At 39.9% G+C, this 23,893-nt stretch overlaps 1 protein-coding gene across 1 annotated transcript; it reads left to right on the top strand.

Annotated features, from left to right (window-relative positions):
• Positions 1 to 960: 960 nt before the first annotated feature.
• Positions 961 to 22,891, top strand: ASB5 (ankyrin repeat and SOCS box containing 5). The gene is made up of 7 exons (XM_084856493.1): positions 961 to 1,156; positions 16,047 to 16,126; positions 19,065 to 19,172; positions 19,787 to 19,937; positions 20,033 to 20,167; positions 21,522 to 21,713; positions 22,764 to 22,891. The coding sequence occupies exons 1-7, from the start codon at positions 961 to 963 to the stop codon at positions 22,889 to 22,891; spliced, it is 990 nt and encodes a 329-aa protein (XP_084712619.1).
• Positions 22,892 to 23,893: the final 1,002 nt, after the last annotated feature.

Genomic DNA, 23,893 nt, shown 5'->3' with positions numbered 1-23,893 from the left:
TTCATTTCTATACCACCCAATAGCCGAAGCTCTCTGGCAAACAAAGGATATTATTTCCCCCCTGAGCCCCTTGCATGGCCCTAGATCAGTATTTTCCCTCCCTTGGAACCAATGGGAGGATTTTATATTTTATTTTTTAAGATCTACCAGAGAAGAAAAATAAAAATAAAATCCCCTGTCCATACCCCTTGTCTTGCCTGGAACAAGCCAGAAGAGCTCTCTCTCCCTTCGGATTGCTCTATTAATGAATCAATAAAATAACATAAATGAAATGACAGCACAAATTACTACAGATAGCCATTATTGTAAGGCCTGGGTGGTTGCATGTATAACTGGACACTTTGCATAACTTGTCAGCAATAGCCCACTCACTGCCTGTGAATAAAGTGGCCATCTCAAGCTTCCTTCTTTTGGAATATAAATGTTAGAAATTTAATAAATATAATAGCACTTCTAATTAGAGATCCAACAAAAGTGTGTGTGTATGCATATGCACACAATGTATATTTAGAAGGGGGATGACCCAACCATCTTCTCTTTCAACTTCACATCAGTTTGTTAGGAAAAGTATGGAATAAAACAAGAACCAGTTGTAAATAATACCCTTTGACAACCGTTGTTTAACTAAGTGCAAAACTGTAGTAAATACATACAATTGATATATGAGCTGTGGAATGAAACAAGCCTTTTAGTATGGAGTGTTATAATCTAAAGTGTTCAAAACTGTTTCTATGTATTCTTCTCCAGCTGAATACCATCAAGCTAGCGGTAGCTCAAATGAACTCAGTGCTATGTACAGTATAAATAATCCCCATATTTTGAGCTGCAAGCATCATGACCAGCTGATATTTTCTTTCCTCAGGACCAGCTGTTCCCTAGGACTGTCTGACTAGAGCCATAGAATCTTATCAACGTATTTCAGAGCTGTATCCCAACACTGACCAAGCCTCTAGTGCAGCAATGACTGTTGTAGAGGAAAATCGCCCCTTTGCCCAACAATTATCCAATGTCTACTTTACGATACTTTCACTTTTCTGCTTTAAGCTTTTCGTGAAATTCAGCCTTGCAATACTCAGCCATTTCTATATTGTAAAAGGGAACCGTAAAGAGGCAGCACGAATAGCTGCTGAATTTTATGGAATTCCTCAAGGACAAGGTATGCTTCTGTTTATCACCATTGTCATTTCTTGCTGTTACTGATCGGCTAACTTTTAAAAATGTATTTTCATTAAGCAAATTAAGCTGTGATTTGCCCTTTTCTCCATGCTAATTAACTTGTATTGGCTAGATTTTCCCACTTTACTTATATATTTAATAGTATCGCTTCTTCATTCACTGTCCTACTGATTACTTGCAAAGCAGATTCTTATTTAACTTGAGCAAAATCAGAATGTCTTGAAATAAAATAGTGAAATTTAGTTTTGTTTGATCCTGAATATTTTATATATATATATTTTTTTAATGAAGGGGGATTTGTTCAAAAATGTATTTCTTCTATTGGTTGGCATTCATAATACTTCCAGGGTGTATGACACTCTGCATTACTTTCTAGCACAGCTTTACGGATATAACCTTGTTTACAAAGATTTGGCTTCTAATGCAAAATAGTAAGATGGAATGAAACCTGATTCTTAATCATTTTGAAGACAGTTGGGAGAACCATTTCTCATCTGGTTTTAAAACTGTAAACATTCACATTATGAAGATGGGGGATTTTATGTGTAGTTGTTCAAAAATAACTCTCTATGCTACAGACTAAACTGCTGCGAACCAGAGCTACACAGCCTCTGGCTTTTCTTAGGCATCACTTTTCAAGCAGTTCACTCCCAATTAACATTCAACTGAAGTCTATAAGGTTACTGTGGAGTAAGCAATGGGACCACTGCAGCCTTTGGGTGCTATTAGTCAGCCCTCGTTTATTTACACCTCAAAGAAGAATGCTGCGCCTTGTCAGGGAGATTCAGAACTTTTAAGTTCATGAGTGATTTTCTATCATTTTATTCAGGGTTGTGTAATCTTACTTATTTTAGCGAGAAATCCAGAATTTTAAGGTCTATGTGATTTGGGTTTGTGTTAAAGTTATCTTTGTACTGATATCTTTTGTTAAATATTTGATAACTATATACAAATAAACAACTCTGATCTGATCAGTTATTTACCCAGAAAAAAGATGAGTTGAACATCCAGAAAGTATTTATGTCAAAAGAGGGCATCTATTTGATTCTAAATAAATGGGCACAGTATTTTATAATATAGCAGTTACAGTCACTTGACTGTTTGAGCCTGCACAGTTGACTCAAGGTTAAGGATTTAAGTCCTGCCCGTAACATTGCTAGTGCCCAAAATTATCCCTGCCCTGGAAGGATTCTTGTGTGGTAAGGTCAGAAATAACTGTTCTGTACCCCTTGAAACCACAATCATCCACACAACTCTGCAATAGCTCTCCACTGACAAACTGGTCGTGACATTTTAATAACAAGTGGGAATAGCTGAACACCTACTCAAAGAAGATGGTGTTTTAGAGACTATGATGCAAAGCACTATGCTCAGAAAGAAATACAATTAATGTCAATATGTCTTAATTCCTAATGAGTACATGTAGGATTACAGACTTAGATTATTCCCTCCCATAACACTCATAAGCACCTTTGAGCCTCTCTTGTATTTGTGTCATGTGTTAATGTTGGTAATACAGGCTAAAGCACTAAATAGAATGTGTATTCTAATGAAAGTAGGTTTGCAATATAATGTAAGGTTTACATAAATTTGTTTACATCTCATGTGTTAAAATGCTCTTTCAGGATTTTGTTTCCCAGTGGGAAATCGGAAGAAAATTTGTAATGTATTTATGTACTTAAACATGTTTATACAGCATGAAACAGCATAATGCTCAAAGCAGTGAGATGCCAGTTTCCACAGATGAGATGCCCGAGCAAAAAACAAATGATAAACCCCCACACAAAAACAGAAACACAAAACAAACAGCGTAATATGTTTTAAAATTGAGTTGCATACACATGGGGCATTATTTAATTGGATGCTTTCATATCATTCTTCATTTTCCAGCAAGACTGAGCATTTTCCCTTTCTCCAAGGGCACATTTCCACATAACGTTTACCTTCAAGGGAGTGCTTTTGAAATGAATCCTACTTGAAGGCCCTTATGGAAAAGGTGATGTGAGAAACTGGCTATCCAAGTAGACTTCAATGGAAAAAGGTCACAGGCATGACTGAAGACAAGTCACTGAAAATGACCAGTTCTAATATAACATGTTTCATCCTATGCCTTCATGGAAATCATTCCAAAAGCACTTCCTTGGTATCACATGTTATATTGGAAGAGATTCTAGACATCAATGCTGTCAATAACTAGCAGCAGGATATTAGATGAGATGGAAGGCTGCTAAAGTGCTAAGAATATCTCCTTCTGATAGAACGTAATGGACAGAAATTAAATACATTCCCAGCAGCATTATCAAATGAGGAAGGAATCCCCCCTCCCCCCGCTGGGTTTGACTCAGTAGTTATTCTGAAGGTTTATGTCTTCTCCTGTCATACAAAACTCATCCTCAAAAGAATGTATCCTCCTTGTTTTTGGAAGATCCCAAATTATTGTTTGGCATAAAATAGATGTGCAGTCTGAGGTTCTTTGTTGCAGGGATTCTGATGCCTTTGTTCCTAGGAGCACTTCTGCTGTAATGATACCACTTTCCCCTCCACCACACAAATCATAATATCTGTCACCTGGGAAATGTTACTTCTCCTCTTCTTCCACACTCATTGCAGTTTGGAGGATTGTAAGGAAGATGGTTAGATGAGTGTTATGACACATGGGATAACGCAGAGGTGTTGACCCTGTTTCAGCCCAAGAACTGAATTCCATTTAGGAAAAACTCTCAAGGACCATGTTCCAGTGTTGGGCAGGGCCAAAGGAGCAGGGCCAGAATTCCAGTATATTTTAGCTTAAAGCTCTTACTGCCAGTAAATAAGCCTTAGGAGAGGCATTTCAAGATTTTAGAATGCGGGAGAAAGAACTGCACAAAAGCCTGGAAACCACCAAATTATTAGTGATCGGGGGAAAGGGTGTGAGGCCAGGGGAAGGGGGCATGGCCATCTGGGGAACCCTAGAAGGCTGGATTTGGCCCCCAAGTCTGAGGTTCTGCACCCCTGGGATGGTGCACGTGGCATCACTAGTAATGAGAAGCGAGAAGCATAATTCTCCTGACCTCGAATTAGAGAGCTCTTAAAAAAAAGTGAGTGCTCTCATGATCTTACTTAAATGTTAGCATGCTCATATCCTAAAAGAAAAAGTAGACACAAACAACGACAACCCACTAACTCCTTCTGTATTGCAATGCCTGCCCATATTGTCAATCTTATGTTGCATTTTTAAAGATCTGTCTGTCTGTCTGTCTGTCACCTACTCTTACATGGGGAAGTGTCTCATCATCTATGGGTCTGATTAGGTGTAATCTACTTAGCTTCAACAGAGCTTCAGGTTTGGGCACTCCCAGACGATTCGCTAGGTCACCTTCCTATGCAAGCAGGAATAATGACTGGTAAGTGAAATTGGCTCGATTGACACCCAAGGATCACTGGTAATCCTCGAGACCGCAATAAAAATAAGAGCAGAGTGCTGAAGGATCAAAAGTTACATGCAGAAGATTTTTTAGTTTAAGATTTCAAAGTTAAAACTGGAAAGCAGGTGGTCTCTGTGGCAGCACATATGACTTTAGTGGAAAAACTGTAAAGGCACTTCTGCCTGTGTTCATAGTTCTCCCGGATGTGTGCAAATAGCTCTTGATTCCTGGATAAATACTACAGTAATGGTTGAACTTTCATTCAGAAGTCTTTCATGGGGGCTGGAAGGGAAGAACATGTGGGATCCCACAAAGAAAAAACAAACCAAAATGGTGGTTCCCAATGCATCTCAGGGCCCTTTCTTGCCTTACACTGCCAGTGTGGTGGCTGCTGCAGGCAGGTTCTTCCAGCACTGCCAGCATAACACAAGAGACCCTGGCCAGGGTCACACACACCCTGGAAACATGGACGGCATAGGGAGGAGCCTCAACGTGGATTCCTCCTATGTGGCTGAGAGTTGTTCACACTAACCTAGCTATGTAAGAAGAAGTTGTACTACAGTGGCTCCCAAGCCACCAGTGTAGCATGAAGTGGGCCAAATTTGAAGAACCACTGTGCTAAATCATATGAGCATAGCAGTACACCAAGTAGTATATTCATAATACATCTGTCAATGAATGCTCACAGCTAATTTTAAAATGATGTATCTACTGATGTATTCTACATAATGGTTTTATTATATACTTTCTTTACATCTTAATATCTGGTTGCTTTAATTCCCTCTCTAATTCTCCATTGGCTGTTATTTTTAATATATTTACCCCTATTTAATTTGTACACATTAGGTACAAATACTGCATTTTTAAGACCCTAACTTTTAGCAAACAAAATAAGCTCAGATGCATTAAGTTGACATACTAGAGAACTTTATATGCTTGATGTTTAAGTAAAATTTTAATGGGACAAAAGAAAGCGTGACAATGTATGTAGTACTTGAACAAAGCAGCTCTCTCTCTATAGTTAGCATATTAAGAACTTTGTGCAATAGTTTAAGGTCAAAGTTCTGCAGTAGAATGAGTATTAGGACAAAGAAAATAGTTGAAATTCTCATTCCTTAATCCATTTACTCCAGAGTAGTTCTGGCAGGGTTGTTGTGATGTGAGAGGTTTGAATGTAACCCACTCACATAGTTGACATACAAAAGTCAGTTGAAACAGCAAATTATCAGTGCCTTAATATATACGAACATATTAATACAGCTCTCATGAAAATAGGCATTGACCAGAATACATATAATATATATATAGTACTTCTTTAAAGAGGATAGGGAAAAACAGAGGATTAATTTTCCTCATAATAAGTCTGTGAGAGAGGTTAGGATAAGTTTCACTGACTTGTCCAAGGTCACCAAGCTTCATGCCTGCATTGGGATTTGAATGCTATATAACTCAATTTCTTATAACAATAACTGCTAATATCATTGGTGCGACAAGTGTTTCTGCATTGGCCAATTCTGACATTTGAAAATCAATCTATGCAGATGGAAAATTAATCCATGCCTTGGCCCCTTGGAAGCCAGATTCTTTGGGACAGATCATATGATAAAGGTCTTCCTGTTCTTCTCATGTGTTTGGCAGATATTTGCCATATAACTTGGAAACAACATCCAAAGGAAGAATATGGCAGTAGTTACATAGGTTCTGTTTACAGGCCCCTTTAAATATTGGAAAGACTATACTTTGTTTTCACACAATTGGGAATAACACTAATCTGAGCTGCTATTTAAAAAAAACACACCAAATAACAATAAAATTGCAAAATAAGAGACATAAAAACTATTCAACAGCAAACAAGCAAACAAAACAATCAGTTAAAAAGCATTTAATTTTTCAAAGTTTATTGTTCACATTTTACCAGTTTACAGGTATTGTATTAAGGCTACCAGACTTTTTGATTATATTAAATAATTATTATTTAGCATGAATGAACTATTTGAGTTCTGGTGTTCTTTACAATTAGATTTGTCATAAAGCTATCCAATTTGTAGCATGCAATACAAAGCGGGCATTTTAATGTATAATTACATTACTTAAAAACTAACTGGAGAACAATTTTTTAAAATATGCAGATGCTGCTCCACATCAAAATCCCTTTGTACGGAGAGAAGATAAAGCTGCCGTAATACAATTGATGACTCCCCACAAGCAGGACCTGCATCAAGAGTAGGCATTGTCGGGCACTTGCCAAGGGCCCACACCCTAGCAGGGGCCCACTGACAAGAGCCCCCTGGAGTTGCTCCTCCTTTTCACCATTGCAACCTACTTGTTCACCTGCCTCTTGCTCTGACCCAGACAATGGTGGTGGTGAGAAGGAGAAGCAGCAGGTGCCACTGCCCACAATTATAACATTCTCTATATTGAGCATTGGCTCATTAGCATATATGTGGGACATGACTGGCATGAGTTTTGTACCTAGCCATTCTTCAAGTAGCCTAAATTAGACTTGTCATGAAGCAACGTTCAGACTAGTGACCACTGTTCCCAGAATCACCAATTAATTATTTTAACAGTGGAGTCCTATGCATGACTTAATTTTTGTGAACCGGCCAGACAGCTTCGGCTATTGGGCAGTATAGAAATAAATAAATAAATAAATAACCACTCAGAAGAAAGACCCACTGAGTTCAATGGATTTTACTCAATGGACTTACTTCTGAGTAGCTTATACATATCACTGTGCTGTACAGCACCTTTCCCCTTCAGTTGCTATATCCAATTATCTGTCCCCTAAACTCTGGAAATTATGCAGGAGCTCATATTTCTAGATGTGTTATCTGAAGAAGTTGACTGCATTCACAGTTATGAATGATAAGTCATGTTTTCCTACTCTGTTTAACAATTGCAACTGATAATGTTACTCAACAACACTTGTTGGGAGAGGGAGAATAGTACAAGATGTTTTCTCAGCGGACATTCCAGATAGATCAGAGTTCTATTAATAAAAACTGTATAGACACATCCTAGCTTTCTAGGTACAAGAGAGCTCTTGGTGGTCATGAAAGGAATGTGGCATGGACTAACTGTTCAACCCAATACATACAATACCAGGATTCAGCATTTTGTTTTGCTCAAGTTATGTAGTCAACAACTGAGCACAGAGGTTTGTGAGTTCTTTACTTTGAAAGATGCCCACCAAATGATTAAGATGTAGACATTTGCTGTGCTGTTGATGAGCCAGCTGTACTCACAGGGATAGTTAGGGTTATGACTTTCCCCTTTTGATGTGTACTTTCCTGGTTTTCATCAAGATCTCAAGCCTATGGATAAAGGAGTTAAACTTTCTGCCTTACCATCAATAGCCTAACATGTACTTCCCCTAGTGAAGTACTCACACATTAGTGCCTTCTCCCTTGTTGAGGAGTAAAAACAGAAGAGACAGACACGTTGCCTCTCCTGCTCTTCCCCGACAACCTATAGTTTTTTAAACCAATGGGTTGTCATTACAACCCATTGGTCTTTGAGTGTTTTGGTAGACTTGGCTTCCACTGCATGGCTGCATGGGTCAAAGCCTTCTGATGGTGTAGTGTTTAGGGCTGTCAGCTCTTGAAAGATAACATTCTATAGCTGGGATGGCCCTGACTGTGAAACCTGATAGGGTCAAAGGGCAGTGTTTGGCAGTTGGGAGCGGAGCACAGAAAACACTATGTTCAGCTAAGGCAGGGGTTGGCAATTTGTACCCCTCCAGATATTTTAGCCTATAACTCCCATCAGCCCTAGACAACATAAGAGATCATGTGAGTGGTAGGCTAAAACATCTGGAGGGCCACAAGTTGCCCACCCCGGTCTAAGGTGTACAGCTGTTTCATATGTTTACAAGTCCCTTGCCACCAAACACTCCATCCATGCATGATAGCAGGCCAACACAGATCATAAACAATCCAGATTCCATTCGTGCCACAAACACAAAGCAAAACCTAGACATGTACAACTCAAGCAGATGAGCCCAGCCTGAACCTACACATCAAGCCACATGTATAATGCAGTTATGACCAGAATACTATTAAGAATTAAGCATTAAAATGACATTCTAGAAAACATTTACCCATTTTACTGATGGGGAATGCTAAAGCTGAGAGAGTGTGAAAGACAATCAGTGAGTCTACAGAAAACTCACAATCATATAAAGCAGCATTCTCTTGGACTCCCCCCCCCTTTCCCTTACTCTCTCTTTCTCTCTCTCACGTGTGTGTGCACATGCGCACGCGCGCAAACTTGAAATTGCTGGAAAATCAGGCAATGGTGGGATAGCAAGCTTTGTCTCCCTCATCGAGCAATAGTGAGGGCGGGGGGCAGAACTTGGAAAACCAGCCATGCTGGTAGCTTTCCAGACTGCTGGCAATCTTAGTGGCAACAGTTTAAAGGCAGCAGCGGTGGCAAATTCAAGAGAAAGAAGAATGGGTGCATCCTGCTAGGTTTATAGACATGCATACATTTATGTGCATTTGCCGATGAGCATACATTCAAATGTGCATGTATCCCTTCTCTCTTCCTGCAACAGTGCAAGTGTAACTGGGATGTGTGCAGAGCAATTCCTATGTGGAAGACTCTGCTATGAATAGAGGCAAGGAGGGCACTCTTTCTGGCATCCCATGCTCCATTCACATGCTCTGGGAAGCCACCTGGAACCACTCTGTCCTAGCAATGGGACATAGAAAAGAGGGCCTGGGGACAGGAGCTAACAAGGGACCAAGATGTGAAGGGCAAGATATGTGATTTGGCTAACAGGCAGAAAGGTCCAGCACCCCACTTTAATATGTCCTGTAAACATCTGCATATTGGCTTAAATTTATTTTCCTAAATGTTTATGGCTTCCTCTTAAAGGTGTTCAAATACGTTGGTAGAAGCTTAAGTTAGTTAAACAAAGCCACAAGATAAGGAGATTTTTTTACTAGGCATATCACTGCAGTAATAAGATCATTGCCCTGGTTAATCTGTGCTGTAACTTTATCCTAGATTAGTCTCGTATGTTTGCTTGTTCATGCAGATTTGCTTCCAGCATGACAAGTGGCTTACTTAGTGTCATGCCTAAAGAACATTTACTCCCGTTTACTAACACGTACTGTTTATGCGCCCTTTTGGTCAATGTATGAGAAACTAGTTTGCTGAATCTTTAGAAAAATAATAAATATTCTGCTTGGTCCCAGAAACTATTTTCTAGCACATGTGAAGTCATTATTTTCTAATTTAAACTTCTGTACAGTATGCATTTTCAGTTCTGCAGCATTTTTGCCTAAAATACTTTAACTACTCTGCCCATTGCAAAAGTTAGCTAATTCAGAAAATGACCAAGCATTTATATAGCATTTAATTTGCAAAATGCTACAAAACTGTTACTATGCTTGCCTTCACAAAATTCTAGGGTGTTAGGGGTCCCCATTATTCCTTCCTCCACCCCTTTTTAATGGATGGGGAGCTAATATAATAAGGCAATTATTTCTTTCTCATACAACTGTAAGCAAAATTAAAGAGCCTTTTCCGTTCGGAATCATGTAAATAGACCCAGGCTGCAGCTAAGCTGATTCTTTCTTGTTTTATAAATAGAACATACCAATGCAACCCTTTCATTCCCTCACTCTAGCTGCCTGTCCTGCTAGTAAATGTTGCTGAATGGGTTTCAGTGTGGTAGCCTATCATACAGGAAGCTATTCTGCAGCAAGTACAACCAGACCCTTTGTGAGGAAACGTCAAGGAGAAAAGAAAGTAGTTAGCAGTTTGTGGATGTTCGGCAAAGAGGACCATCAGCATTAATAACACACACAGGCCTTGGCAGGAGAACCCCCCCACCCCCACTAAAATTATGTCCACAAATCCTGCTGTTGAGAGGAGCTGCACTAAACAGAATCTCTCAAAGAGAAGCCTAGAGTGCATAGGGGAGCGTCCTGCGAAAAGAAAGGCTAGCTGGGGTATTCTCACCAGCCAAGGTTAGTAAAGCAATAATTTCTACCAATAGGAAAGCATTCGACTTTGCTACTGCCACCAGTTTGTGTAACATTCATTTTAAATGGTGACTGTTTTCCTAAATTAAATATTTCAATCTGAATATTCATTGTGGCAGTGTGTGTGCGTGCGCGCGCTGGTGTATAACGTTATAACATTAATGACAGAACATGCAATGTATTTGAGTTATGCTTTTGCAAATGTTGAAGCCGTGTTATATATAAAGCAAAGCAAAAGTCAGCGTTGCTAAGTACCGAGAACTGTTTACAGACTGGAGAAGGGGTAGAGTAACCTTATATGTAAATATACGTGTTGTGGTAAACAAGGCAGGAGACCTTGGAAGAACTAGATATGTAAACATTGCAGATTTTTGTTAATATATAGAATCTGTGTATCTGTTTTCAGAAGCACTGTGAGGCATACAAATATGTTGGCTTACAACAATGAAGGAGCTGTGAAACTTCTTATAAATTAACAATCCTGAGTTCCTGTCATTTATATGTTACCCAAAATCCATAAACCTGGGTTTTTTCCACCTGACCACCCATATATATCTGGATCAGGTTGCACACTGAAATCCTTGCCTAAATATGTAATTAATTTATTAGAATCTTTGTTCCAACTTAGAGTCAAAATTGATGTGATGCTAACCACATCTTTGAACTCCATGCTTGGGTTGAGAAGCAACCTCTTTTGATCTTCATGTGGAACATGATACGAATATACATTTTTTTTCCATATTGCAGTCACTATTCTAGAAAATAGGGGTGTAGGGAGTGTTGTGTGAGGGGCATAGGGAGTGTGTGTGTACACAGCTCATTCCTGTCGAAACCATAGACTGGAGGATCAGAAAATATGACATCTGAATGCAGTCAGAATCCCTTGGTGTTATTAACCTTATTTTTAAAAATGTAGAATTAGAAATTTAAAGGACAAGCTAGTACATTCAGATTTTTCAAAGAGAACAACACTCAAAACTCAAATATTGAGGTACTTGATATAACAATTTCTCTTGATATAGACAGTCATTGCTGTTCACACACATGCTAACCCTCACTCAGTGGTTGAGTGTGGGTTGTTATTGAACCATGGGTTAGCATGTTGTCTGAACCCAGGACATTTTTCGCAAGGTAGCTTATTAACCATGCAGCGTGGCTTGTTAACCACCCTGAACAATCCAACAACAAACCATGGGTTCTCAAGGTGGCTTGTTCAAGAAAAATAAGCTACACTGCATGGTTAAGAAGCTACCCTGTGGAAAGTGTCCTGGGTTCAGACAACACGCAAACACACGGTTCAACAACAATCCACACTAAACCACTGAGTGTGGTTAGCGTGTTGTATGAACAGCCCCTAAGACTTTTATTACTCCCAGTGGCAAGTCATATGTGTTGAGACAATTCATAAATTGCAAAAGCAGCCATGTAAAGGTAACCAACTATATGCAGGAAAAATTAGAAGATCACTAATGGCTAAACTACATGTTACATGGGAGAGCTGTGATTGGATCACTCAACATATATACGCATTTATTATTTGATAAAAGTGATGCCAAGGGGTGACTGGATCAGAACAGTAGTACTGGGGAAAGAGGGTGCTGAACTCTTTCTCCCCTGCTGATCTCCTGTTCTAAACCAGCTGAGCTTCAAGCTGCTCTTTTCCCCACTGGATGAAAAAATACAGGTACCTGTAATATATCAGTTGCATTGATACATCATAATGTATCATTTGAGACAAATAAAGCTGGTGGTCAGGGGTGTTGGTGATTTAGATCGGGGGTACTTCCAGATGGTACCTAGCACTAGCATTCAAAGGACATTGTGGAACTGTTCCATCATTCTCTCCTTAGCTAATTTTGTGTGGTAAGAAAAAAGGGGCATAGACTTGGAAAACTGTGCAGGAGCCTTAACCTCCATTGCCTTTGTATAATTTCTCCAATCAATTTCGGAAGCCCAAGTCAGTGTTTTAAACTAAGAATAGAAATATTGGGAGGTGTGCACTCAGATCTACCTTTTGTGGAGTATGGCCCTACAACTCATGATTAAGGTGGCAGTTCCGAAAGGCTAAATGGATTGGCCTGTTGTAGAATGAAAAGGAAGTGTGCGGATTAAGGTGTCATATGAGGATAAGGATATTCACACAAATATAATTCTTATCACAATTATCCATGATAAACATACACATAAATTTTGGGAAAGTAATGGTGTTGTTTATCTGATTACATGTGATAACTTTCATATAGATTTAGTATATTTTAGAGAGGCGTCCTATGCCTTTACTACATGATACTGCAATTATATTTTTATTAAACATTTAGCTTGTACAATGACTCGCAGTTTTTATGACATTTGCTCTGACAACAGTCCTGTGCAGCAGGTTACTGTTCTTCTTATTCTACCGATAGGGAACTGAGGTTGAGTCACAGTCTTTCCCAAAATCTCATGACAAATACATGTGTGGATGTTTGATTTGACCCCAGACCGAAGTCGAAATCTCTGTTCACTCAGTCACTTTGTTTATTATAGAGCAATGCAATAATTATATCTTAAACAATGAATGTAGTATTTCTACCAAGCAATAAAAATGGGCTTATTCCTAAACTCAAGGCTTTGGATGTCTGTTTACTGCAGAGGCTTTACAGGTGAAAGTTCATATTATAATGAGTGCACAGCTCCTATTAAAAATGGCTGAAGAATATTAACAGGCATCAGCTAAAGGGGGCACTTTTGTTTTCTTGTTTGAAATGAGCAGGATTTATAATTACGATTGGTTGGAAATGCCATGGGGAGATGGAGATTTAGGTACTGTATACATTTTTAAATCATTCCTTGTTCTTGCCTGTTTATTATAATGCTTTAACCTTATCTCTGTAGTATTTACAGAGCCGTAGGCTCTGTTCCTGGTAAATTTAGATACCAGATGGCTTGAAATGCAGAGTCTAAATATAGGCAGCAGTACTTTGCTTTTCAGTCAGAGAAAAAAGAATCATAAGGAGTTGGTAGGTTAATATTTTTGAACGGGATATTTTTCCAATCTGCTTTTTTAAAATGTTGCTTTTTTAAATTTTAGAGAGCTAGGATGATTTGGGGCCTGATTCTATCTCCATTACAATAGATTGAAATCTCCCATGGACTTTGTGTTAGCATAGGACCTTTGAAAAAGTGCAAGAATGTTCAAAAATTAATATACATAGAGTATATCAGAACACATATTTTTATCTACAATTTTGCCAACAATAGTAACAATCACATAATTTAGCAGTCAGTACCAGTAATGATAAGTTGCTGAGTTTCACTCTCATATGCTCCAATTATCCTATTTACTGGCACTTGGCCTTGAGAAATCACAATGCCTGTTTGTTTGTTTTCCTTTTGGGGATGCCTCTTAAAATGTTGTTAATGTGCACAAGAGTTCTTTAGTTTTCAGTTCCTTTCCGTTAGTCTCTAGAAGTTAAATCTCTCAAGGGAAAATGTGGGGAATGCTTCTTGATTGGTGCATATTTGTATAGACATGCATAGACATTGACACAAAATGCCAGAGAACCCACAACCCACCAGTGTACTCCTAAACCACTGATATAGATAGTAAAAAACTGCAGATATTCTCTAAGAACAACTACATCCACTGTAAGAATTAATATCCCCTTAAAAACAACTTGAGAATTGTTAATAGAAACCATATTTTATTTTTTTATTACATTTATATCCCGCCTTTTTTCCTCCTTAAGGAGCCCCAGGCAGCATACATAATATTCCTCTTCTCCATTTTATCCTCACAACAACAATCCTGTGAAGTAGGTTAGGTTGAGAGTCTGTAACTGGCCCAAAGTCACCCACTAAGCTTCAATGGCCAAGTGGGGACTAGAACCCAGTTCTCCCAACTCCTAGTCCAACACTAGCCCCTACACCACACTGGCTTTTTGCAAACACACACTTCTTCAGAAGCCCAGTATAGGACAGACCATTGCAGAGGAAATAAATATAACATACCACAAGTGGGTAAGACCCTGTAGTTATGAAAAATGGCAGTGGAGTGGGCACTCAGGAAGTGATCTTTGGTGCAAGAATAGAGATGCTAACAAGTAGACAAGTGTGTTCCTTTTGTCATCTATGAAATGTCAGAGTGTGTATGCTCTGATGTGGACCCTGGGGAGGGAAGGCTTGGTGCAAAGCAGGACTTGGATTGTGTCCTGGCATCATAAGAGAAGCAAATGTCATATCAGTGCAGTAATGACATTTGCAGGCATTTTTCTAAGGAGGAGATGTAAAAGAGGCCCAGGATTCAATAGCCAAGAGAGCATAGATAAGGATGAATGTGAATTTGTAGGGGAAAAAAGACTCTGCCTGCTGCTGTATTCTCACTTCAACAAAATCTGCAATATCCGTATCAGTTCAAAATGCTTCAGGGATGTTAATAATAAGGTACTTTATATGGCTGATACACATCCCCAATCCAGCAGCTCCTAGAGCTCATATTGGCATTAAAACAAATAGGCACAAGCGAGTGTTGAATTCTCTGCAGTGAGGACGCATCAAGTTGGTTGTAAACAGCAGCCACTAATCTTGGGTTTGTTTCTCACACAATAATTTGTTGCAAAAAGAAGAACATTTGCTTCTGGTTTCATGATTTCCTGGTGTAAATATCGCCTAAGACTTTTAAAGTATAGTTCAGTTTTCTAGCATATGCTAAAGATGAATTTTTGGGAAACATTGAAGAACACTTAATTCATTCACTCCAGCAGAATTCTGTTCAACACAGTGGATGACCAACGGAGTTCTCATGTTAACTTTTGGGACCTTTTTGTTATCACCATAGCAATACCCTTTATAAAGGCAGACCCTATGCTTCAGCATGCTCCAAAATTGCTCAGTTTGTGCAATACCCTAAGGCAGATTTCTCCATGGCAATATTGGCTGGGAATGATGGGAGTTGTAGTCCAACACATCTGGAGGGCACCAGGCTGAGGAAGGCTTCCCTGAAGGCTGCCCAAAGGACTAAGAAGCAAACTAATATTTCTACAAGACAGAGGAAAGAGCTCCAATCTCCATCTGGCCATAGCACTAGATTATAGAAATCTCAAGCCTCCTTCTACCTGACTTGCAGTTCAGTTCTAATATGTTCACTCATAAGCATGTCCCATTGAGTTCAATAGGATTTCCTCTCCTTCCAAGGTCAGAGTGCTGTCTCCAACCTCAGAGCAGGGCATCCCCAGTATTCTGTGGCCCTTCAGACAATGTCTTGGGGCTATAGGATTGCTCCTTCCAAGTGTAATAGCCTAGAACTCTGAAATGTCCAAGGTTTGTCAACTTTTTCTTCATATAAAAGAATTAACATACACTAAGAGATGTGATGTATACCTAATAGGGATGATGTGACCTTTAAATATAGCATTTATCATCAAGTATTATTTTGTATTAATGAAAAAATACATTTATGCCGTTGAAACTGTATGGTGGTATTGTTCTACAGGTTCTTGGGCAGATCGCTCACCATTACATGAAGCAGCAAGTCAGGGACGCCTCCTTTCTCTAAAAACCTTAATTTCACAGGTAAAAATGCTAACTTATTTAAAACGTGATTTATTTTTCCTTGTTCTTCATTAACATCCAGTGTTTTAATATGAAAATGACATTTTGGCATTTGTTTTGTTTGTTGACCAGTTCTTTAGATCTCTCTGGCTTCTTTAGTTTAGTAATTATATAAAATGCTAAGCCTTTGGGGTATGTTAGAAAGTGTGAAATAGTTTAGAACTGCAGACTGTTATATTAGCAAATATGTTTGGCCATGCAATGTTTATGAGGATTACCACACCGTTTATGTAGCCTGGTTTAGTGGCAACCCCCCCCCCCCACCACGTATTGCAAAATTAGGAAAAGTAGCCTAGTTTTGTAGAATTTAGTCAAGCATAAACCCTTGTTCAGTATTGGCTTTGGAGATACACAGCCTGTGGGGTGTCATAACCTCCAGGCCTTCCCATGTGCAGCAGAGGATTCTGGTGAGGAAGAGGCACAGGCTACTTCTTTGGGGACAGAACAGTCAATGCCATATTCAGGGCCCTCCCCACCTGACGACATAACCCTGCTATCATCCCTGCCATCATCCTCTGGTTGAGTTACTGGTAGAATCTCCATCTCCCCAGCCTCACAGAAGTCTCAGTAGAATCAGGTGAGAGCCCTTTAACAATCCAGTGAGCTCCTCCAGGAGGGGTGGAGCAGACCACATGACTGGTCTTGTCAGCCTACATAAGGTTTCAGTTGGCTCTAGCTACCTGTTGAGTCAACATCTTCCTATTGTCCTAGTAGGAGAGAGTTCCAGCCAGCAAGAACCTCTCAGAGCTATCCAGGGTTCTACTTTCTTCCTACCTTGGTCCACATTCCTGCTTTGAACTTACAACGAGCTTCCCCTGCAAGCTTCATGAGACCTGGAAAGGGACATGTGGGTTGTCATCATTCAAAAAATGTCATCACATGTATTACAGTCTGGGCAGCTGAGGATCTGGACCATGTTTTATTATTCAGGACAGACACAAATATACATTTTACTGAGGAACATGTCTTTTTAAATATCGAAGAATGAGCAAACAAAACACAGTACACAGTGCTGTTCTGTTATATTCAAATGATAAAGCGTAAAAACCACAATGTTTTAAATGGCGTAAAAGCAGAACAATATGGTAGTTAGTAGTACTAGAACACTGCTGCCAGGATTTGGTTTATGGGAAGCCCATCGCTAGTAGCCCCCCAGCCTATTAGTTATACCCCAGAGTCATGTCTTGGTTTTCTCTGCCCATCCCTATGGTCACCAGAGTGCTCTTTCACAAACGTCTCCTCCTGCCTTGAGTGAATTTTAGCAATCTCACCAGAGCATAAAGGTGATCACAACTGCAAGTATAGTCTAAGCCAGGGGTGGGCAGCTTGTGGCCCTCCAGATGTTTTGGCCTACAACCCCCCTCACCATTGGCTTTGGCTGATGGGAGTTGTAGGCTAAAACATCTGGAGGGCCACAAAATGTCCACCCCTGGTCTAAGCAAAGAAAAGGAAAAGTATCTCCATTTTGCTTTCCTGTGTGGCATTTCAATTTCCTAAAAGAAGCCTTTCCTCTGCAGTGCCAGAGATGAGTGTAAAATGGAACTATGCCTACAGGTGAGACCCGTAACAGAGGGTCGCGCTTATCCCCACAGCCAACTTGGAATAGGATTCTTGGAGTCTTGTTCAGGTTTGAGGGAAGGGTGAACATATTTTTTCTTGTCTTTCCCTTCCCTCTGAAGGCTTCCTCTGTTGTGTATCTAGCACTTGAGGACTCCATTTTGGGGCTGTTTACATTTTATAGCTATGTAGCTGAGGGGAAGTTCTGGAGAGTGGGGCAGTTAAAAATTGTTCTTTTCCCTTCTCTCTATTATGCAGGGAGGAGATGGTTTTCAAAAGCCTCACAGCAGGCTTAAGGCTTAAAACTTTAACCAGGGTACTTACTCTAATGTGTTAGGAATCAAATCAGGCCAATTCCATCCATCCCACACCACTACCTCCAGTTTCCTTTCCCCACCCCTCCCCCCCCCCACCTCAACATTCTATACATCCTGGAAGCCCACTGACAGCCTTGTCAGCCTGGTTTTGAGTTGTTTCTTTTTTATTTACAAACTTAAATATGTCTGAGTACCTAGGGAATTCCCCAAGCATGTAGAAAGCATTACCTTGTTTTTGGGTAGCCCAGTTTCACTTCTAAATTGATAGGTACTCAACCATCTGAGTTTGCTGTTAGTATGTATGAGATGGTGGTGGTGGTGATGATAATATACAGCCCAGGATTAGGTGCATATTCCTCTCCAGCACTTAGCAGATCAAGAGGTGTCCAGCTATAGTATCCACTGGTGCTGGATACTGGCCAATTGCTCAATGTAAAACAAAAACAAACAGACAAAAGAACTGCTGTCCAGAATCAGATAAGAAATAATCTCATCACTTTAACCTTGTGCAGGCATTGTTCTCCTCACACCGTTAGAATCAGTGAGGGGAGAGCAAGGACATGCTAGCTAACTTTACCCCCTCTATCACATCCTTGTCACCTGGTCCCACTGGCCTGCACACACTGGCGGGTGAGTGTCTACTGTACTCATGTGGGCTTCCCGTGCAGTTGAGAACCCTGATCGTGCAGGATTCGAATTTGTGTGGGAAGCCAACACAAGTGTAGCAGGCTCAAGTGCAGTCAGAAGTTCAAGAATATTTCAAATATGAGCTGCATCATTTTGTTAGGCTAGCAGTCACTGATGATGGGCTACTCCATTCGGTTTACCCATATCTTTTAATAACTGTTGGCCTAAGAGCACTGGTCTCGAATGACAATTGAACATGCATGTTAAGTATAGTTTGTATTAAAACCTTCTGCTATGAGACTTCCTATCTGTTTGGTAAAGGAGATCTTTTACTAGGAGACTAGTAAATAGCTGTATAGAACTAGTTGCAATTGTTAGTTTTTTTCTCTTGTGTTTAGGGATATAATGTAGACGCTTTGACCATCGATCAAGTGACTCCACTGCATGAAGCATGCCTAGGAGATCATGTAGGGTGTGCTAGAATCCTTCTTGAAGCAGGAGCAAATGTAAGTACTGTAAAACCTGCGGTGGTCCCAACTTGAATTGTGGTTGGAAGGCACTAAGGAGTCAGTGGCGCATTTTAAGCACTGCTGTAATGTGCTACCAGTGACTTATCCCATTAGAAGGGTAGCTGCTGTTTTCTCTACCAAATGCCTTTTCCCAACTGCAAGTAGGGCACTCCATTAGTACATGTGAAATTCCCTTATCTGGATTCTCTGGATGCTTCAGGGATGCAAAAAGCTAGCCATATAATTTCCAGTTTCAGTGGATTCAGTGCCCTCCTTTTTTGAATACCATATCAAGATAGTATCCAAGTTTCTATCTTACCTCTTTTCCTCCATTGTCATCTTCTGCATGTTATCAGTTCTTTTATTTTTTAGATTTTCCCCACTTACTCCCAGTGTACATCACGGCCTGCATATGGTCTTGTCATGGGATAGCTTTGGTTGCTCCCTGCCGTAAGCTGTACTGGCAGAGATTCCCTTGCTGCACTGCATTTTCCAGCTACACAAGAGAATTTAGAAAGTGAGACAGAAAAGACAACAAATATTCCCAAGACAGAAACGTGATATGTAACCAAGAATTTTATCCCTACTCATAGATCTATCCAATATTTTAGGTGAATGCTACAACAATTGATGGAATGACACCCTTATTCAATGCATGCTCAAGAGGAAGTGCATCTTGTGTAGAGCTTCTGTTGGAGTATGGCGCCAAGGCGCAGTGGGAGACATGTCTCCCTTCTCCAACCCACGAAGCAGCCAGCAGAGGTAAGCAATTAGAATGGCTGCACGGATCAAGAAATGCATCAGGCGTTGTAAATGTAATTTTTTTGTTTGAGAGACTGACATTTTCTTTTGGCTAGGTCACAGTGATTGTCTAGAGCTGCTGATCTCATGGGGGATAGATGTTGACCAAGATGTTCCACACCTGGGAACACCTCTATATGTAGCTTGCATTTCACAGCAAAAACAATGTGTTCACAAGCTTCTGCATTCAGGTACATATTTTTAAATGCTTAATATATGTTTATTTTGTTTGCTTTTAAAACTAAATCAGTCTTTCACTGTAGTACAAATTCTATTTTAACTTTGGTATAAACAAACAAATAAGCCAATAAATACATTTGATCTGACCACACTGTATGCTCAGCCCAGATTCTTAAGCACCCATGATCGCTACCTTAAATGCAGTCCCCCCCCCCGAAATCACACTCCCTTTACTTCCCTTTATCTTTCTTTTAACTCATCTGTTCAAAGTAGTAGTAGTTAATCCGGAGGCAATTAATTAAAAAGCTACAGTAAAAGTCTGTTTTTAAATAATAATTCAAAAGATACAATATTCATAATTAATCTGCATTACATGAACTGTATTGTGTATTTCAAATGATGATGTTTCAGTTTGTACTCATTTAAAGATGGAACCCAGTTAGCAATCCTCAGAAGTTTACCATTCATAATGTGAGCAGGACAACAATGCCATTCACATCATACAGGAGAAAGTAAGCCAGTAGTCTCCCCTCTCCCCTCTTGTTTTCTAGACTCTTCATTATTCTTGTAGCTCACTCTCAAGCCTTTGCCAGCTTGTCTTCATCTTCACCTCTGGCATAGTCAACTTCAAGGAATACATTACTCCAGACGAGGTCTTAGCACTACTTAGATTTATGTTATTGTTTTCCTGAGTCTTGGAAACAATTTCCTGTTAACAAAAATAAAATGGCATTTTACTTTCATGGCCTATTCTCTATCAAATACTTGCTATCCCTGCCAGTTTTGTATAATCTGCAAATTTGATGTGAAGGGGTGCTTGAGAATGGTAATGAACTGGATGACAGCCAATAAAGAAACTCGATCCAGATAGGACAAAAATGCTGCTGGAAGGTGGCTCGTCTACACTGGGTGATGCTGTCTGGCCCATTCTGGGTGGGATTTTACTCCCCTTGAAGGATGATCCCTGGCTGTACTTCTGTTAAAATGTTTGGTTGGTTATAATATCAATAAAGGTTAAGAATCTAAAGGTGCTTCCAGACAAGGCTTTTATCCTGCACCTGTGCAAAGACAGAATTTACTGGGAGACTAAATGATGTCATCTTCTATTTGTAACCCTCCCATGTTTTTCCACCATTTGTTCTGCCTTTTTTTACCAGAAAAATTCCATTAAGAAGGACAAGATGGAATATGTGCACAATGCCTTTTGACTGGTAGGCCTAGGAGACCTCCATCTGGAAGCACCCTAATTTTTGAGGAGAGGATTTAGACACTATGATGTTGCTGTGACAATTCAATTAATATTTTTATTTATTTATATATATATATATATATATATATATTCTTTTTTCTGTTACAAATCTGTAGGTGCAAATGTACAAAAGGGAAAGTTTTTGGAAACCCCATTACATGGAGCTGCAAGGCATTCTAGTGCAGAAATAATAAACATGCTTCTTGAGTTTGGGGCAGACATAAATGCCAAAAATACAGAGTTTGAACGACCTGTAGATGTAGCTTCTCCACGCAGCATGGTGGAAAGAGTATTGCTTCTACAGGAAGGTAAAGGTGTGTGTGTGTGTGTGTGTGTGTGTGTGTATTAGAGTGATGTATTTCTCATGCTTTGAGAAAAAGGGTTCCTCCCCCAAAGAACAGAAAATGCTCCCATGAAAATGGAGGGGGAAGTTCAGTCTAAGAGCTCCTTCACATGGAGCTTTTATCTTGCTATTGAGATTTCTCACTCATGGAAGTTTGTGGGTCCTTTCCATGATGTTGTCAACCTCCAGGGCACATCCAGAGATATTTCCTGCCTATTCCGTCTCAAAAAGATCAGGAACTAATGAACTTAAAAAAAAAAAAAAGTCGGAATGTTACGCGATTACAACAGCCATTAGATGGCGCTGTTTCATTGAGTTCTGTGGAAGCTTGAAGATTAAAAGCTTCCCTTCTCAGCAATCACGGGGTCACCATCTGGGAGCCCACTGCAAATGCAGAAAGTCTGCACAAAAGGAGGACTGCGGGTTTTTACTTTAATGTAAAAGCAGCCAGCTTAACGGGTGGTAGTGAGTTTTGGATGGATGATTCAGGAGCCCAAGCCATCTCTTTTTCCTCTTTCTCAGTGCTGTCAGTTGCTTAGCAGGGAGCATATACACTTGATTTGAAGTGAAGGGGCCTCCCAACTCCCTGCTGTAGCATTAGCATATTGGACTGTCTGACCAGCTCTGACTAGAATAATTTGCAAGTTTAGCCTTTTCATTTCTAGAGCAAACTGACATTTCTCTTGTGGAGCTGGTTCTTCCATTACATGCCATTTTTAGAAGACTTGCTGAAGTTTCACAGGCAATTCTCTTATGATGACTTAATTAAATTCCTTAGTGCATCTTACAGAAAATTGTTCTACAAACTGAAAAAATATATTTTGATAAAAATGGAGGAACACGTTAACAGGAATATATGCATATTCAGTTGAAATGTTTACATTTTATTGTTATGTTAGTGCAGTATCCATTTGGGCATACCATAAAAAGTTGTAATTGTGTAATAAACACGTTGCAAGTTCCTGAGGGTACAAAATTATGACTTGATTTAATTTTTTTTTTAATCCACTTGCAGCTACTCCATGTTCTCTTTGCCAACTGTGCCGGCTACGTATCCGAAACTATATAGGAAGACCGAGATTGCATCTTGTACCACAACTCCAGTTGCCAACCATGTTAAAAGACTTCTTACAGTACAGATAAAGTAGCAATTAGCTTTTCAAAGCTGGAAGAAGAAGTTATCAAAGGGCACAATTCTATGCATGTTTAGACAGAGAAAAGGTCTTTCTCTGTCTAAACATGCATAGGATTGTGCCTTAAATGTACAGTCAGGGCCAGAAATATTGGAGCAAGGATAACTGTTTTGGCAGTTGGCCTCTGTACACCACCACATTGAAGTTGAAAGGAAACACACCCAGATGGGAGCGAAGTCAGGACTTTCAGCTGTAATTCAAGGGGTTTGACAAAAGTGGGGCACTAACCATTCAGGAAGGACAGCCAGTGGCATACACACACCACCATCGTTGGTGGCTCATAAGTAATGGAACAAATGGCTGACAAGCAGCTGCATGGCCAGGTGTGGCCTGTTTCCTGGGTACCCCATGACCAAGCAAGCAGATAAAAGGCCTGGAGGTGGTTCTGAGTGTTACATCTGCATTTGGTAGCTGTTCACTGGACTTCCCACCATGAGGTCCAAAGAGGTGTCCATGCGAGTGAAGGAGGCCATCATTAGGCTGAGGAAACAAAATAAACCCATCAGAGAGATAGCAAAAACAGTGGGAGTGGCCAATACAACAGTATGGAACATCCTGAAAAAGAAGGACTTAACTGGTAAGCTCAGCAACAGCAAAAGGCCTGGAAGACCACGGAAGACAACTAAAGTGGATGACCGCAGAGTTCTGCTCATGGTGAAGAGGAACCCTTTCACAACATCTAGCCAGGTCAAGAATGCTCTTGCGGAGGGAGGCATTTCATTGTCAACATCTACAGTCAAGAGATGGCTTTATTAATGTAAATACAGAGGCTTCACAACAAGGTGCAAACCACTGGTAACACTCAAGAACAGAAAGGCCAGATTAGCCTTTGCCAGCAAACACCTTAAAAAGCCTGCCCAGTTCTGGAATAAGATTCTTTGGACTGATGAAACCAAGATTAACTTGTACCAGAATGATGGGAAGAGAAAAGTATGGAGAAGGAAAGGAACAG

This window comes from Heloderma suspectum, chromosome 5 (assembly GCF_057233095.1).
Source record: "Heloderma suspectum isolate Gila_16-S chromosome 5, 16-S_ref, whole genome shotgun sequence".
Lineage (NCBI taxonomy): Eukaryota > Metazoa > Chordata > Lepidosauria > Squamata > Helodermatidae > Heloderma > Heloderma suspectum.
The sequence above is the reverse complement of the archived record's forward strand: the minus strand, read 5'-3'. Positions and strand labels throughout refer to the sequence as shown.

Excerpts from the sequence above, each read along its gene's own strand:
- ASB5 (XM_084856493.1), top strand. The coding sequence starts at position 961 with ATGACTGTTGTAGAGGAAAATCGCCCCTTTGCCCAACAATTATCCAAT. Across the intron at positions 16,127-19,064 it reads TAAAAACCTTAATTTCACAG|GGATATAATGTAGACGCTTT; the intron begins GTAAAAATGCTA and ends TCTTGTGTTTAG. Across the intron at positions 20,168-21,521 it reads TCACAAGCTTCTGCATTCAG|GTGCAAATGTACAAAAGGGA; the intron begins GTACATATTTTT and ends ACAAATCTGTAG.